At 42.1% G+C, this 18,078-nt stretch overlaps 1 protein-coding gene across 1 annotated transcript; it reads left to right on the forward strand.

Moving 5' to 3' along the window:
- Positions 1-7,821: 7,821 nt before the first annotated feature.
- Positions 7,822-17,754, forward strand: LOC308386122 (coagulation factor XIII A chain-like). Its single transcript, XM_080865441.1, has 17 exons — positions 7,822-7,900; positions 7,978-8,083; positions 8,294-8,470; positions 9,941-10,189; positions 11,090-11,208; positions 11,300-11,407; positions 12,068-12,242; positions 14,281-14,419; positions 14,552-14,655; positions 14,733-14,821; positions 14,901-15,054; positions 15,163-15,272; positions 15,694-15,859; positions 15,940-16,094; positions 16,431-16,567; positions 16,647-16,752; positions 17,662-17,754. Exons 1-17 carry the CDS (start codon positions 7,853-7,855, stop codon positions 17,704-17,706), a joined length of 2,187 nt encoding a protein of 728 aa, XP_080721567.1. The 5' UTR covers positions 7,822-7,852; the 3' UTR covers positions 17,707-17,754.
- Positions 17,755-18,078: the final 324 nt, after the last annotated feature.

Consider the following 18,078-nt stretch of genomic DNA (forward strand, 5'->3'; position numbering starts at 1 on the left):
TCCTCTCCTCCTCCTCTCCTCCCTCATTAATATTATTTATCCTTCTTTTATGATTCTGTGACAAGATTTTTTTTATGCCTTTGAAACGTCTGAAAGGCCTTTTTCCTCCCAATAAAGCGAAAATTATTCACGGGCTCTTTATCCACCGAGATGAACAAGAGCTAAATAAACCATTTTTAATATTTCAGAATAAAAATAAAAATAAATTGTACAGCTTCCCAAAGGCCTTGCACTGTCATGCGCACTGGGTTTAAACCTGAGCAGACTTTAAGCTTCAGCATTAATTCACATAAACACATTAAAACATTTAAATATCGAAATAGGTCCAGTTTATAGCACAAAAATGCTGCATTTAAAAATCATAATATTAAAAAAATAAAAATATAAAATACCTACACCGGCCTTTATAGGAAAATAGTTCCCCTACTGTGTTTGGGTTATTATGGGACATGCGCTCTGATTGGCTGGACACGCCCCCTTCTCTTATTAATAAACTGGATTTATTTTTATTTCTTTAGTTGGACCTTTTGTGTTTGAAGTTAAGCTCCTCCCCTCAAACGCCTGAGGCCGAATCTTCACAGGTGTGTTTCTGTTCAGTTTCCTCCTGGTGGTCATTTCTGGTACTGCACTGAGAATTATTTAATTTGTTATGAAAATAATGTGAATTCTTCTATTAACTATTAATTAATTATTAATTAACTTTTATTTTATTTTATATTTATATTATTGTATTATTATTAAACATATGTTTAAAGGCCTCAGACAAGAATTTACACTCCAGGTCAAAGTGTGAGCGTCAAAGAGGCCAAAAGGAGCTGAAGTCGTTCACACTGATATCACACATTCATTCATTCTGCCGTCACTTTGATGTTGCAGACGATGAGAATAACACAGCATCATACTCAACATCATAACATTACTGTTGATCACTGATGTTGGGTGGGCCGGTCATATTTACGGAGGGGGCGGGGCATCTTTACAAACGTAATATCTGACCAAAAAAAATACACAACGACCAAAAACAGAGAAATGATCACAAAGACACAAAACAATAACAACAGACACAAAATAACAACAAATAGAACAACAGAACATCACCACACGCAGAAACCAGCATCACAAAGACACAAACGATGATTAAACAAACAGCCACAAAATAAAAACTGACGGCCATAAAAGGACCACAAAATCACAGGAAAAGCACCGAAAACAGCCAGAAAACAGCAAACAAATATAAAACTGCACAAAAAAAACACAAATAACCAAAAAGAGCCAAAAAGCATCATCGAGGATCAAAAGACGAACGATCACGAAACAGCCGCCAAAAGGCCCGAACAGAGGCCGGCGTCCTGAGCGTGGAGCCCTCAGGGGGCGGTCTCAGGAAGCTCAGGTGAACACGTTCGGTCCCTCATCACATGTGACCGACCTGCCGACTGGCTCCGCCCACATCCACATGACACTGAGCGGTTGTAGACGAGCAGTTTTGCTTCTCTTCCTGATCTTTTGGCTCTTTTGCATCTTTTTACTGCATTTCTGGCTGTTTTGTGCCTGTTTTCCACCATTCTGGCTGTTTTTTGGTGTTTTTGGCATGTTCTTGTTTTTTTGTAGGATTAAGTTTCTTTGTGTCATTTTGTGCCTCTTTGTGTTCTTGGTGTCTCTTTCTGTCTCTTGTTGGTCATTTCCTGCACTTATTTCAGTCTCTTTATCCTCTTCTTGCTCAGTTTGTGTCTCTTTGTGACAGTTTAAGCTGTGAGTCTCTTGTTTGTTGGTCTTTGTTGTTTCTGCTTGTTTTTCTTTTGGATCTATTTGGTCACTTGTGGCTATTCTTTCCTCTTTAGAGTCGGAGTCATTTTTACGATCATTGTTTTTCTGTTTAAAGCTTTTTCATTGGGGTCTTCAGCTCATGACAGACCTGATCACTGGTCCTCCATAAACACTGATGATCGCTGTCTTATGTCTACGAGGAAGCTGTAAACAGCCTGTTTCAGGCAGAGGATGAACTGACAGGCTGGACCAGATAAAGAAGGATTATTCTGAGCTGCGAATCAAGCAAAGCTGAGTCCAGGAATGAAACTGATGGATACCAGCAGTAGACGTCCCCTGGCTGACTCTCTGTGTGTGTGTGTGTGTGTGTGTGTGTGTGTGTGTGTGTGTGTGTGTGTGTGTGTGTGTGTGTGTGTGTGTGTGTGAATGAAACACACATGGTGGGGATCATATCTCCTCCTCCTGCTGACGTCAGCTGAATGTGAAACCAACTTCGTTGCTGCATTTTAACACAGATGTTTCCCCGAGGCTCTGCAGCACACACACACACACACACACACACACACACACACACACACACACACACACACACACACACACACACACACACACACACATCAATTTTTTAAATCAATGTGATCTCCTTTGAGGGATGTCAAATTTGTGTGTGTGTGTGTGTTTGACCTTGTTCCTTGACTTTGACTTTGACCTTCAAATGCTGCCGTCCAATCAGCAGCGGGCACAGAGCTGGACTCTGCTTCCTCACCTCCTGCCCCACTTCTGACTCTGTAAGAGTCATCAGCGCCCCCTGCTGGTGACCACAGGAAACCGCATCATACCTCCCAGAACGAACACGTAGTGTTGATTCTTCTTCTTCTCTCTGAACCAGCAGGGGGAGGGGCCTCACCTCCACAGGTAAGCATGATGAGATGTGTTTCAGGTGTTCTGCTGTCTGCGTGTGCTCAGCAGGTGAATCTGGCCCTGTAAGAAAAGGCTGTGGCATCATCGTCATCACCCCCTCTGCCTCCGTTTGTTTTCTCAGTGAGCTGCGCCATCTGCTGGCAGAAACACATAACTGCAAGTCAGAGTTCCAATAAAACGATGCTTTCAGGTGGGCTCGCATATTTATTCAGCTTCGTGATGTAACCCCGCAGAGGAGGTTTTGTCTCTGGCTGGAACTGAACCAGCAACCTTTGTGCTCTTTAAGTAAGTGAAGCCGCTCCCCAGTTCAAAGTAACCAACTCACATGTTCTTCATGTATTTCTGCTTTTATATTTGATGTTTTTTCCTTTTCTTTCACATTTCTTACTTTATATCACACGTTTCTGTTTTTATTTGACACGTTTTAACTTTTCATGTTTTTATCCTGCTGCACAGTCTTTCTTTTTTTAAAATCCTCTCATTTCCTTTTCCTGGACTCTTATGTAACAAGTTTATTCCACATGTGTACAAATACTTCAATATTTTAAATATTTTAAATATTGAAGTATTTGTACTTTAATTTATTTTAAATATAAATATTTAAAATAACTTCTTCTATTTGAAATTATTATAAAATATGTATTTATTACTGACGCTGAGGCCTGCGTCGTTCATCACGTCTGCATGTAAAGAGCAGCTTGTTTAGACAGTGAGACACAAAGTGAGAAACCTGACGAGTCATCTCTGACTGCAGCAGATCAGTGATGGTTCCTACTTTTGTTTCATAGTTTTGTTTTTGGCTTTCAGGCCACATATTTGTCACTGCGTCGCTCGTCCAGAGTTACTGTCACCTTTTCATTAATCAGCATTTTTTATTTTACTGTCTCATATTTTTTAGAGCTTATTTCCTGTAATGTTTCAATATTTTTATGTAATAATTTTAATAATAATTTTATCCTTTTTGTCCTTTTTTTCTGCCTGCTGATCTGCCTGATGTCAGCAGCCATAAACTGATTAAAGGTTCACCTGAAGAGTTCAGCTCTAAGTTTTTCACGCTGTTTGTTATTAAGTGGTGCGAGTTCTTCTTCTTTTGTCTGCATCATGTTTGCTTACAGCTGTGAGGTGACCTTTGACCCTTGACGGCCTGCTGCTCGTTAACGGTTTTCTCGGTCATTCTGAGATCCTGTTTCTGATTTTTACTCCTCTAAAGTTAAAATGTTGAAGTCACCCATTAAAATGATGGAATATTAAAAACGACAAATCTGATTGTTAATCTCAAAAACTTGATTGGTTGGTTCTTTGTTAGTTTATTAGTTAGTTTTGTGTTTGTTTGATTGGTTGTCTGGTCCTTTTTATAATATTCAAATCTGTATAATAATCATTTGCCAAATCTTGTAACTTTTACAACCTTTTCTAAATTTTACTTTTGTCTGTTTGTTTTCTCACACACACACACACACACACACACACACACACACACACACACACACACACACACACACACACACACACACACACACACACACACACACACACACACACATATATATACTAAAGCTAGGTATCTGTGGAAGTTTCTGTGGTGAACATCTGCTGACTGGTGAGTTTCAGCTTGTATCTGTTGACTTTATTGATAATGTAGTCGACATGTCAGAGGAGCTGTGTGACCTCCTGCTCTCACTTCCTCTTTTCCTCCTTCTTCCTCTCTTTCAGACACCAGTCGACCTCAAACAGCTCCTCTAAACAGCATTTATCTTCTTGACAGTTCATTGTCGTCTTCTGTCCTTGTTTTTATCTGCCTTTGTTCTGCTTTCTGCCTGTTTGTCCTTCTGTTTGTCTCTTTTTTCCCTCAGATTTCAGATCTGCTGACAGACAATAAAACCCTGAGCTAGTCGTGATGACTCAGACAGAGGTGAGAGACGGTGACTGTCCTCTGGGAGACAAACGGGCCTCCAATCAAAAATCATGTGTCATCATTTCATCTGGTGACTGATTACACATCACATAAAACGATTATATCTGTAAAGTAATAAATAAAATACTTCAGGTTTATCTGGTGGCCGTAGTTTGTGAGCTACAAGCTACATGACAACAATAAAATGCACTTTTGTTTGCAGTGTATTTGATCCTTTGATGTCCAGTTTTTAATGTTCTTGATTTTTTTGTCTCTTCATCAAAGAATATTTCTTTATTTCTGTTCTTTTCATCCTGTTTCATAGCTTTGTGTCAAACATTTCTGCACCTATTACCTCATAATATTTACAACATTACAAGTTCTGCCGACCCTAAAATATCACAACTGGACTTAGTTTGGAAAGCTTTTTTCTCAGATCAGTGTCACGTTTACGTCTTAAAGTAAATTCGTTCTGGTCCATATAACCAGCACATCATGTCCAGCTTATTGAAGATCATGTTATCGTCCCATTTTCCAGCAAATCTGCAGGAACTTAGTGATGCTGTCACATCAGTGTGGACCAAAACAAAATCTCTGCTCAGCAACTTTGTGAATCTCAGAGACAACAAACTAAACCAGAGAAGGAGCAGAGGGTCCGAGCCGGTGCTAGCAGGGTGTAGCTGGTGGAGCGAGTGAGGACGATGCCACCACGCTGCTCCACCTACATGCTGTGACATCTTCCACAGCATGTCCTGGTTCTGCAGGAGGTTTCTTCCTGTTAAAAGGGAGTTTTTCCTTCCCACTGTGGCCAAAGTGCTCACAGAGGGTCATATGATTGTTGGGTTTTTCTCTGTGTGTTATTGTACGACCTACTGTACAATATGTTGTTGTTATTTGGTGCTGTATAAACAAAAAGCTTGGTCACATTCGACGGCGGCCTGCTGTAAGGTTTCATCCTGTATCATAACATAAAGATTTTCCTGATTTTCATCGGCCTCCACAAAATCTGAGCTTCTGTGTTTATGAACATCTGCAGACATCCGAACTGAATCTGCCTGACAGGTTTTAAAAATGATGTTTTTGGGAGCTTATTTTATTTTAAACAGGAGGTTTAAACTCAGAGTTAATCATATCTGAGCTTTTCTGCTTATTCTAGTGTCAGGCACCAAACAGGAAGTGGCTGATTAGACCAATCAGGAGCAGCGTGTCATGTCAGGGCGACCTGATCAGAGTCAGAGGAAACAGATTTATGGAAGCTGCATGACTTTCTGTTTTTAACATTAGAGCATAAACGTCTGCAGCACGGTGGGAACGGCTGCAACATGAGTGCAGAGCAGGGTTTGTTGGTTAAGGTGCTGAAACCAGCTGATGGCTGGTCAGCAGTGTTCAGCAGCATCACACTGACTGTTGCACATTACACACAACAAATTTTAAAACAGGCGGATTTTTTAAAACAAACATTTAAAACAGCAAGAAATAAAGACACAAACTCAAAGCCGGCACAGTTCACGTCTGAGCCACACAGCGACCAACAAAAGTCACCAATGTGAACATAAACCTCTGTCCTCATGGTGCAGTGTATTACATTATGTTGAGGGTCACTCCCTGCAGACAGTAACTCGCTACATTACGTTTGTCACATAATTAACAGTTAACAGTGTAAACCTGAGGCACACGCAATCTTTGTGTTAGTGTTTGTACAACTACACAGAGAAAAGATGAAAACCTGCCCGAAGAGACTTTAAAGCGAGTCTACTTCAGAAATGGAGGCTGCTCGTCACTGCGTTTGAAGCTCAGTCTGGGCTAGCTTTGCCTTAGCATACTAGCCCAGACTGTAGCCCAGGGGCCGACGTGAAAGTGCAGATGACCGAAGAACCTCCAGAACCCAAGTACTGACATCATTGTACCTGTACTATGGTCACTGCAGCAGATCTTACTTTCACATAAATACAGCCTCAGATTATTGCACCGTGTGTTTATCATTTAACAAACACTGCAGCCTGTGAAAACCATCCTTACTGCTTCAACAGGAATGAAGTATCACCCAAGTGCTGGTGTTCGAATGCACTTGATCATCATCAGTGTGAGCATCTCAGTAAAAGCAGATGTTTTCACAGTGTGTATGTGTGGAGCTTTCAGGTCTGTCATCCTAACCTGAGAAAGATCTTTTATTTGGAAAACATTAAAGACGGCGTCAGTCCTCCCAGGAGCGAACATCAGACTGTGGAACGCTCAGAGAAGCCCCAAACAACCCAAACGGTCCCAGTCAGCATGTTAAAGGTTAAAGTTCATGACAGCACAATTAGAAGCTTCTTCTCTCTAACAAGAACATGGCAGCATGGCTTAGGTTTGCAAAGCTGCATCTGAACGAAATAAGAACAACGTCCTTCAAACGAGACCAAACGCGGCACAAACACCTCAAACAGCTTCAGCACGCTGGAGGGAGGATGATCTGAGCGCACACCAGCTCGTCTGTGTCCCACAGCTGAAGCTCGGACCAGTCAGCAGCACGAAGGTCCGAGCGCAGCAGCACGAACGCTGCAAACCTCAACGAGGTGAAGCAACGCCGTGAAGACTCGACCAGAAAACAAAGAAAAAATTGAACTAGAATTTTATTGATTTCATATACTTTAACCATAGGATTCAATCACGTTAGCAGTTTTGTTTCTGTTGGGTTTAAGATGGTTAATTCAGTTTGTGCTGCAACTAAAATCTGAGAATTTCTAATGGAAGTTTTGAATGGAGCCAGAGGTCAGCGTGACCTCCGCCCACTGTGGGTGCTACGACATGATCAGGTGGGTCAAGGCCACCTACTGGGTCATGAGCTGTTCAGTGCGAGTCCTCAGAAGTGACGGGAAACCCAGTGTGTGTGAGTGAAAAGAGGAAGTGTGTGTGGCTATAAAGTGATGCTGAAGTCGACTCGATCAGCACCTGATCAGAGACGCAGCAGGACGAGCTCCTCTTCATCAGAGCGGTGAGTGAAGCTCGAGCAGAGGTTGTACCTGCTCCCGCTGCACTGACTTATTTACTTACAGTGTAAATAATAATTATTCATATTTTACATTGGAAATCATTCTTACATTATATTGTTATTATTAGTTTTTCTATTTACATTGTAAATAATTGTCGTCTTTCATTTTAAGTAACAGAAAGATACATAAGAATATATTAAACAATACGATGCTATAAACTCCGTGTTTATTTCTTTCCTGGACTTTTGCTCTCTTTTTCTTTGACCAATCACCCCAGTGTAACCTTTGACCTTTGACAACCATGACTGGTCCAACCGCTGAAACCCAGAAGGGGCGCTACGCCAAGCCGGTAGCCTCACAACAAAATTAACAGTTCATTTTGAATTTAACCGAAAACGAGTGATTGCCTGACTTTTTTTCCTCCAGCTGCCGACCTCCAACCTGTCATATTCAGATGTTGTTCCAGAATTTGAACCTTTTGAAGGCGTTGCTGAATCTGAGGTCACGCCCAGAGCGTTTGCACCTGGTGGAGGTGAGACCCGCTTGCGTCACCTGTCTCTGGGGACCGTTTACAGCGCACCTGCTCATTTCCAGCCCTGTTGTTTTATGTTAGCACCTCCTTTATCGTGTGGCGGGCCTTGCATTGTCTTGTTGTTGAGTACTCTGCAACACTCTGAAGCGAGGAGCTGTCATGGCTGCCAGTCGATGACCAGCGTCCTCTGCTTTGTCCCCGCCCCCTCAGTGTTGCTGGAGGCACTGAAAATCAACATGTGTCAGGACGTCAACAAGCCGAAGCACTACACCACCGACTACTACATGCAGAACCTGGTGGTGCGCCGTGGTCAGGAGTTCGTCATGCAGGTGACCTTCAACCGCCCGCTGGCTCCGGAGGACGACTTCCACATCGAGTTTACGATTGGTGAGTTTGAACTCTGGGCTTCGATACTCTTCATGTGCCGTAGAGCTTTTAAGGCCTCAAACTTCGTCTGTCCAGTGCTCTCAGATGTTTTTAAGGACACGCTGCACACCACGCTGAGATATGCAATGTTTTCACTGGAAGTCACCTCGTTGGTGCAAAAATACTATTTAACATCAAACTCTGTTATCGTTGGTATTTTTCATAGAGTAAAATAACGAAATTGAAACAAATGTTTGCAAGAGGCTACTGATGCAGTTTAAAATTCCCTTAATTTTTAAACATTTGGTGTCTTTTTACGCTTGCATGATTCGTATGCTTGTTGTGAGACCCCCCTGCCATATTTCAGAGAATCCTCAAAGACCAGTGTGGCTTTGGTTTTGGTATTGTTGGGATTATAGTTTGCCTTAAACTGTATGATGGCAGCTTATCCGTCCTTTTCCAGTTTGGTGAACAGTGAACTGTTTAAGGTTTCCTCCCCACCTGCTCTACCTACCTGAGCATTAACAGCGATCAGGAACTTGTAACCCGGACACCTGCAGATCAGTCCAATCGAGGGATTTTGTTCACACACAGTTTTTAGTATCTCAGGTCATTTTTTCTCATTTTGTTCCTCTGCCTGGTCTGAGTGTTGCTAATTAACATTTTCCTCTAAACTGACACATGTGTGTGTGTGTCGGGGGGGGGGGGGGGGGGGGGGGGTGCTCCCTCATTAAGCAATTAGCTGATGAAGAGACGCTCGTTAACAGTCGCCCACTGAGCAATCAGACGGCCGTCAGTTCATTAAGCAGCTTCACATTCGTTTGGCTGCTTAATTAGTACACAGCTCTCCCCACGGCCCGGCCATTAGGAAACACTCCATGTTAAACACACAACTGCAGAGCTGACAGATGTTCACACACATCTGGCCTCAAATACACGAACTGAAGTCTTTAAAATATAAAAATGTAACCTGTTTGACCAGGATTTTATGTATTTTTATGTGTTTATTTTTATTGATGTAAGGTAGAAATAACCAACTCCTAAAAATGTGTTTTTAATAATGGATTGCATTTATATAGCGCTTTTCGGGACGCCTCAAAGCGCTTTACAATGCCACTATTCATTCACTCTCACATTCACACACTGGTGGAGGCAGCTACGGTTGTAGCCACAGCTGCCCTGGGGCAGACTGACAGAAGCCAGGCTGCCATATCGCGCCATCGGCCCCTCTGGCCAACACCAGTAGGCGATAGGTGAAGTGTCTTGCCCAAGGACACAACGACCGAGACTGTCTGAGCCGGGACTTGAACCGGCAACCTTCCGATTACAAGACGAACTCCCAACTCTTGAGCCACGATCGCTCCAACGTTGTAACGTAAAAACATCCCATTGCATTTTTCTTATTACAATGAGAAATGATGCCACGCCTCTCTTTGGAAATGATTTTTTCACCTGGATAAATAAAGAATTAAAAAATAACTCTTCCATCAGGCTCCGATCCTTCGCCCAATAAGGGCTCCCTGGTGATGGTGACCTTCGGTAACCGTGGCAGCAGTTCGTGGTCAGGCCGGATTCTGCAATCTCAGGGTACATCTGTGATGTTCGGCATCACACCAGATGCCGCCGCCATTGTGGGGAAGTTTCAGGTGTACGTGGCCATCTCCACTGGCATGGGCATGCAGCGCTCAAAGAGGGACCCCACCACTGACCTGTACCTGCTCTTCAACGCCTGGTGTCCAGGTACCATTTCCTCTGTGCTTACTGCCCCCTGCTGGTAGAGTAAAAGTAAAATCATGATCAGAATCAGTGCAGCTTCATCTGCACCTCAGTCTGCCAAAGATAAATGACATACATTTTTCATTGCATAATTTTTCATACATCTCATAGTTACACAAAAGTGACCCTTTATAATAATATCAAAGGTGTGAAATATCTGTCATAGCTCTTCCAGAGTTTGTCAGACGTCCATCATACCTCTGACAAATGTGTCAACGTTTTCAACCAATTGATTCACCTCATCAGGCAAAAACATATCTCAGATCCCACTGTTCGCACTGATGACCTTGTTTACATTTATAATTTATCGTCAAGCCTGTCACGATGATCACTGATCCATTATTTGAGAAAGCAAACTCTCCCTCTGCTTTAAAATGCCCTTTAGTTAAACCACAAATATACTGATTACAGACAAATATCCAACCTCCCGTAATATTTGTACAAATGTAGTGGTTTCTTAAAGAAAGATGGAAACAGTGGTAAGTACAGTCTGGTTATAGAACATTTTAGAGACTGAATGAGGCCTTCAATACGACAGATCATAAAATCCACATTCACCAGCAGGAACAGTGGGTTGTTGATCATCTGTGGAGATTGGGGATCAGTGAGGTTTCTGTGGAGTTCCACAAAGCAGGCGTCTTGATCTGGTACATTTCTTCTTATCCATGCCGCTGCTCAGAAACCTTATAAGACAGCTCAGCATTTGTTACCATAGTTATGCAGATGACACACCGTTGTATTTTTCTGTGGATCTAGATGATAATGAACTCTAGGTCTCTGTGTTTGACTGACATTTACAAATGGATATCATGATGCCTTTGTAGCCAAATGAAAGTTCTTACAGCAAAGCGTTTCTGTTTGCAGACGATCACGTGTTTCTTCCTAATGAAGCAGAAAGACAGGAGTACGTCCTGAATGATGAAGGGGTGATCTACCAGGGTTCATCTAGCTCTGTGGTAGACCGTCCATGGACATTTGGGCAGGTAAGTACAAATACTTGATCACATAAAAACAATAACGTAATTTATTGATTAATTTATCAGCTTATAATTAATTAAAATGCACTCTTTGCAGTTTGAGCGCGGCATTTTGGACGCCTGTATCTTCGTCCTGGATGCGTCTCAGATGCCAATCTACGACCGGGGCAACGTTGTCAAGCTGGTCAGGGTGGGATCTGCCATGGTGAGAATACAGAGCCTGAGTACTGATTAACTGTGTCACCACAGTCATAGCAATGGGAAAACGACCTCAAGTTAGCTATTTGCACTTTTTCAAAGATCAAAATGCAGTTTCACCCTATCTTCTAGATTTAAGGTGCACTTACAGGACAAATAAGTCAATGTTTGACCAAACACTAAAAGAAATAGGGTGAAATATTCAATCTAATGTCTTGATTTTAAGACTTTGTCGTTGCCTTGATGCAAGCAGGTTCTGGGTTTCAACGGGGTTTTGTTTTCCCCTTGCCTGGTGGGTTTTCTCTGGGTCCCCTGCTCCAGTCTCATACCAGTACATTAAGCTCTTAAACTGCACAAGGTCAAGAAGAACAAATGGGTTTAGGCAGGTCAGGTGGGATTTTCACCACATGCTAAACAAGCATATTGTTACCTTTCAAATCAGGTCGGTTCCTTTTGTTTTGGCCCAACATAAACAGAACTGAACCTAAAGAAGTCACTGGTGAACGTGATAGATTGTACAAGACCGGCTGCTGTAGGGTACAACCGCTCAATGAAAGGTGCAGCAGCAGGACCTTGTGGGGTACCACACCAGAGATGAGAGGTTGAATTCCTTAAAAAAGAGAAGTCAGTTATTTTTTGCTGACCTTTGACCTGCCCGCTCCTGCAGATGAACTCTCAGGATGATAACGGTGTGATGGTTGGGAACTGGAGCAATGACTATTCCATGGGCAAACCCCCGACGTCTTGGACTGGCAGCACCAAAATCCTGCTGCAGTACGCCAACACCGGAGTCCCGGTCTGTTTCGCTCAGTGCTGGGTGTACGCTGGAGTCTTCAACACCTGTAAGCATGTGCTCTGTTTACTTCATCCCGCCTCACCTCCTCAGAATCAGCTGACTTTTAACTGCAGTAACTTCAGCATAAAATGTTACCTTCATTCTGTGAGTACTTTCAGACTTACAGGCCCTCAAACTACATAGGGTTAGGAACATATTGGGTACTTTTTACTTACTTTTCCAGTAATTTTATAAGCTTCATAACTTCATAGGTTCAGGAGCTTTCAAACGTTACATTTCAGGGCTGAAAAACACATTTAAATACTATTAAAAAATGTAAGCAAATCAATTTTACAATTGCTCCAAGAAAACGATTTTTAAAAGAAAGACAATAAACATTAGAGGAACACTCAGTAATTTTTTTAATGTAATTTAATAAGAAAATGATTCTTAGAGGAAGCTAAATATGCATTCTTATGAACTGATAAGCAATATTTTAAAAATATATAGGAACAAGTTACTCCATCATATTTAAATAGAGGAGCCGAGGAGAACATCTCCCTTCTGACTTTACATATATATAGTGTGCCAAAGGCAGAGGAGAGGTGAAGTTGTTCACATCATCTGAGAGTCCCGTTTATCAAAGAAGCAAAATTGCAAATGACGAGAACAACGCCACCGACATCGCAATGAAATTTCATTCATTTCTTCGACTGAAGTCAGGGCTCTAAAAACAAAAACATGCATAAACATGCTCATTTATTCCTGATATTATCACAATTATCACAAAATTGAACATGTGACCCTCCCGTCTCCAGATAGCTGACAAGTGCCGGCTAAACAACTACAGTTGGCTATAAGCTAAAATTATGCTAGCTAGCGTTAGGCTCAAGCATCCTAACAATCACACTTTCCTTCGATAAACAGTTTGATAACATTAACAGTTTTTATGAGAGTTTATTCACTAAGTATTGGAGTCCAACAAATTTGCATCCACTTCAAACGAAGTTTAATTAAAGTTTGACTAACAGGAGCTAACAGAGGCTAACAGAGGCTAACAGTGCCAAAAATGGTGGCGCTTACCAACAACTCACCTCACTATTGTTGTCATCTGTCAGTGAGATTCAGTGACTGAGGTTAATACTGGACCTACAGCCTTCCACAGATTGGGAAAAACTCCAGGGCGGATCCAGTTCAAACAATAGTAGAAACACTCTGGGGAACAGTCTAATTGTGATGTTTTTGGTTGCTCCTGGCTGACTAAAACATGTTTGTCCTATAGCAGCAACTGTTGCTTGGATTACACACTTCTTTTGTGAGGAGTAAGAAAACCAAACTCAGCGTACCGATATGCAGCAGTGAAAATTTTTACACGCTCTACCTTTTAAATGTTTTCATCATATGAGATGGGCAGCTGTTTGCCCATCTCAGAAAAGTTATTTGGAAGGTTTTCTTTAAACCTAAATATTGACAGAAGGCTCCTCCTCTTGCTATGATTCCTCCCCGAAATTTCACCTGGATCTCTCCTGTACTTGAAGTTGTGAGGAATCAGAAATGTTGGACAAAAGTAAGAATTTCAACCAACCCCTGTGTGTAACTCAGAAAATATTCATAGAATGAAGGTTAAACTGTATGGCTTTATTAAAAAATTACAAAAGTATTGGTACGAAAAAGAAAAAAAACATCTGTTGATATGAGGGGTCGGTCTGCAACTTTTTCACATTCACATTTAATATCCCTGCTGTTTAGCCATCCATCAAAAAGATCTAAAACAATGACAACAGCAACAAAAACTCTCAGAGAGACCCAACATGACTACAGTGACCACATAACACCTTCATAAAAAGACTCAAACTAAGTGAACTGTCATGCATGTGTAATTACACATGCTGATGATGATTTATTTTCATAAGTGTTTGGCTCATTACATTTTAGAGTTTACTTGTACTGATCTACTGTACAAAGATATTGATTATGCAACCATTTTATTAGTCTGCACCACAGATCAAATTAGGCTGTGGCTCATTCAAGGCACTGATTGAAATTCTGCAGGAACAAAAACCTGAATAAACAATGTAGCTTTTATATATTTCACATCCTTGCAGTCCTCAGATGCCTTGGCATCCCAGCAAGGGTCATCACCAACTACAATTCAGCTCATGACAACACGGGCAACCTGAAGACTGACCTCATCTTCAATGCTGATGGCACCCCAGACAGACGCAACACCAGGGACTCCATCTGGTACTGTATCATAATTACAATGTTCCTGTGAGCTTGGTTTGGGAAAGACTTCAGTGCTGGACACCTTTTCCCATGTGTTTGAACTCGAGACCAGCGTTGGGAGTGCACTAGCTACACTGCCTCTCTCTGCAGGAACTACCACTGCTGGAACGAGGTGATGATTAAGCGTCCTGATTTGCCGCCTGGGCTGGAAGGATGGCAGGTGGTTGACGCCACGCCTCAGGAGACCAGTGACGGTGAGACAAACAGATGAGCGCACAGATTAAGAAACAACAGTTAAACAGAGAGCTAACAGGTCTGTGCTTGTTCGTAGGCTTTTTCCGCTGTGGTCCAGCACCGGTCATTGCCATTAAGGAGGGTCACGTGTGTTACCCGTTTGACTGCGGCTTTGTGTTCGCTGAGGTTAGCGAAGCATAAAAACCAATGGGACAATATCTGATCAGCACAGAGTTTCACAATATCTTGAAATCGTTTCCTCCAGGTGAACAGTGACGTGGTCTTCCTGAAGAGAGATAAGTACGGGAATCTGACTCCCTTCAGAGTGGACAAGACGTACGTTGGAGAGAAAATTTTAACCAAAGCTGTGGGCTCACAACAACAGAACAACATCACAAACACCTACAAGTACCCTGAAGGTAACAATCACAGGGCATCAAACCCAACAAGCAAACACAATTATAAATAAACTTTTCAGTTTATTAATAAACTGAATCAGCTTTGATGTTTGTGCTTTTTTATTACAGGAAGTGCAGAAGATGAGGCGACCATGGCACGGGCGGAGGGGTTCGGCTGTGAGAGGGATCACAGTGATGTGCCTGAGGATGACCTGTCTGTCACCCTCATCGTGGAGCCGGTAACACACCTGTCTGCTACCTTCACATTCAAATTGTGCACTTGTAGAGCACAGTTCACTTTATTAGGAACACCCCGCTAATATTGGGTGGGACCCTGTTTGCCCTCAGAGCCTCTAATTATTCATGCAAGGTGCTGGAAAGGTGGCCCATCACACAGTTGCAGCACGTCTGATACATCCCAAAATTGCTCCGTTACACATCTGTTTACTGTGGAGACCATTTAAGTACGATGACAGTGCATGCCACGTGAACGAGGAGCCTTTCTACCAAGGAAGGATCTCCACATTCTGCTTTACTTTGTCTTGTTTAGTCTTAAATAAATCCTTTCAGCCTGAGCCAAAATCGAGGCATTTAAAAGCATAGAAGTCCTGAGGAGACCCAGAACGCATGTGGCTCACTTGGCTCTCTCTTCATCTGCAGTGTGTTATAGGTCAGGATGTGCAGCTGGTAGCGACCTTCAAGAACCAGGGTAAAGTCCTCAGAAACGTGACGGCTCACCTGGACTGTGACATCATCTTCTACACTGGAGTTGTGGCCAGTCACTTCAAAGACATCACCTTCGATGTGACTGTGCTGCCCTACCAGAGTGAGCTCCACCAGAATCTTGTTGTTTTAAAGTCTGAAGATTTGGTGATGAAGGTTTTAGCATTTCTCTCTGTTTTACAGGTTATAGTGTGCCGTTTAAGATCCCAGCTTATGAGTACCAGACCCAGCTGAGCTCTCAGACCTGCCTGCGCTTCATTGTGAGCGGACAGTCTGATAACCTGCATGTGCTTGACTTAAAGGTGCTGGAGCTGCAGACCCCGGACCTCAAAGTGACGGTAAGGCTCACAAAGGCCTAATACATGGCGAGGTTTCTTTCATCAGTCAATTATTTAGAACTGTTAAATATCTCCAACAAAGCGACCAGAAAGTTGGCTTTAAAAGGGGGAGGAGCTAAAAGGATGTACTGAAGGGCTGCAGCGAGGCCCGTGATAAGACAAAGAAGCATTATTTTGAACTGTGATGCATGTAAAGCTGCTCTAGTAGAGTCCAGGAATGAGAATGTGGATCTGGAAATTAGCAGAAGGGGTCCGCTTATATTTGTATGTTTTTCTGTGACAGACTGTGCTGGACACACTTTGTACAGTGACTGTAACTTTGGACTCTTCCTCTAGTTGAACGGGGAGCCTCTGCTGAACCAGGAGATGGGTGTCAAAGTTGAGTTCACCAACAACTTCGGCTTTCCTCTGCGTGGCGTCAATCTATCCCTCGAGGGAGCTGGGCTCATAGGTCCAAAGTCTAAATACTACAGGTAAACACGCCTCGGATGCTGTGTGCACTGACGGCGGGATGTTCTGTGTGTTGAACACTTTACTCTGTGTGATTTTCAGAGAGATTCCTCCTCAGGCTACCATCACCTGGCAGGAGACATTCATCCCTTGGCTGCCTGGACTGCGTCGGATCACGGCGTTGATGGACTGCCAGGAAGTCCGTCAGGTAACCAGCACAACCTGACCTGTAGATTCTCGCCATTAAAACCAGAACGGCTCCAGTTTCCTCCACCCGCCCTCTTACTTCCTTGAAATTGTTAAGTGTGGTTACAGGTTGGTGTCCTCAGAATATCCTCTCAGAGCCTCCAGAGGGCGCCGAGACGCAGTGTTTTATTTTGGTTCAACACATAAAAGACTGATTTGGACCATCAAACACAAGCACTCTGCTACTGCGTGCTGATTGGTCGGATAAGCACTTGAGACGACAGATGTTAGTTAAACCATGCCACTGGGATTTTATTTACCATAATTCTTTCATTTTTTATTTAGCAATTAATCTTATTAGGCATCTGAACGCAGTTTATTTGTTTTTTATTTAAAATATTATCAACAAACTATAATTATAAGCAGGATTCAAACAGCTACAGTAAAACTACAGACTACAAACTTATAAACAGCCGCTCAAAGTAAAACAATGCAAAAAACTCAATCTTAGATGTTAGAATCATAGTGAACTCATATTATTTAGCATTTTGTTAGGTTTTGATTATATTTAAGATAAGATAAGATAGAACTTTATTAATCCCTCGGGTGGGTTCCTCTGGGACATTCGGTTTCCAAAAAAGCACAGCACCGACAGAAGTTACAGTTACAGAATGTTATATATATATATATACACACACACACACACACACACACACATATAAATACAGAGACAATATAAATAAAATATACGAAGGGGATAAATAGAATAAATAGGAATAAAAATAAAAATACAAGTGAATTGCACATTTCAAGTATTGAGTCTATTTCATTATTTTTTGGATATCCTGCCTCGTGGTGTTTGATATCATGGAAGTGTGAAAGTTTGTAACGACTGTTTTCATGACGAGCTGATCTGTTTGTCTTTACTCAGGTGTCTGGATTTGTTGAGGTCAACATCCCTTACCCTGCAAAGTAATCACCATTTCCACCAATCAGCACCACTTCTGGATGAGTGGGCGGAGCCAAGAAAGAGCACAAGTTACCGCTTTAATGATCGCGTTTACAAATCAGTTTTGAAGTACAAATGTAACTTTTTTTAATTCCACAGATTTCACAGAGGTTTATGCAACTTTTTAAGATCAGAGTTTTTCCACTTCTCTGATATTGAAGCAGCTTTATTTCTTACCATCTATAACTCCGCCTCCTCTGGATGGCTAGAATAAACTACACTTTATGAAAATAACATAACAAATAAGAATCGGAGTTTTCAGTCGCACTTCATTTGGCATATTTGAGAACAGATTTTACAAATCAATGAAACGTAAAATATCTAAAAATATTTTAGATT

Source organism: Rhamphochromis sp. 'chilingali', assembly GCF_963969265.1.
Source record: "Rhamphochromis sp. 'chilingali' genome assembly, chromosome: 18".
Taxonomy (NCBI): Eukaryota; Metazoa; Chordata; class Actinopteri; order Cichliformes; family Cichlidae; genus Rhamphochromis; species Rhamphochromis sp. 'chilingali'.

Bases quoted from the DNA above. Each gene is read 5' to 3' on its own strand.
- LOC308386122 (XM_080865441.1), top strand. From the start codon at position 7,853: ATGACTGGTCCAACCGCTGAAACCCAGAAGGGGCGCTACGCCAAGCCG. The intron at 8,471-9,940 runs GTGAGTTTGAAC...CTCTTCCATCAG, and splicing joins CCACATCGAGTTTACGATTG to GCTCCGATCCTTCGCCCAAT. The intron at 15,273-15,693 runs GTAACACACCTG...CTTCATCTGCAG, and splicing joins TCACCCTCATCGTGGAGCCG to TGTGTTATAGGTCAGGATGT.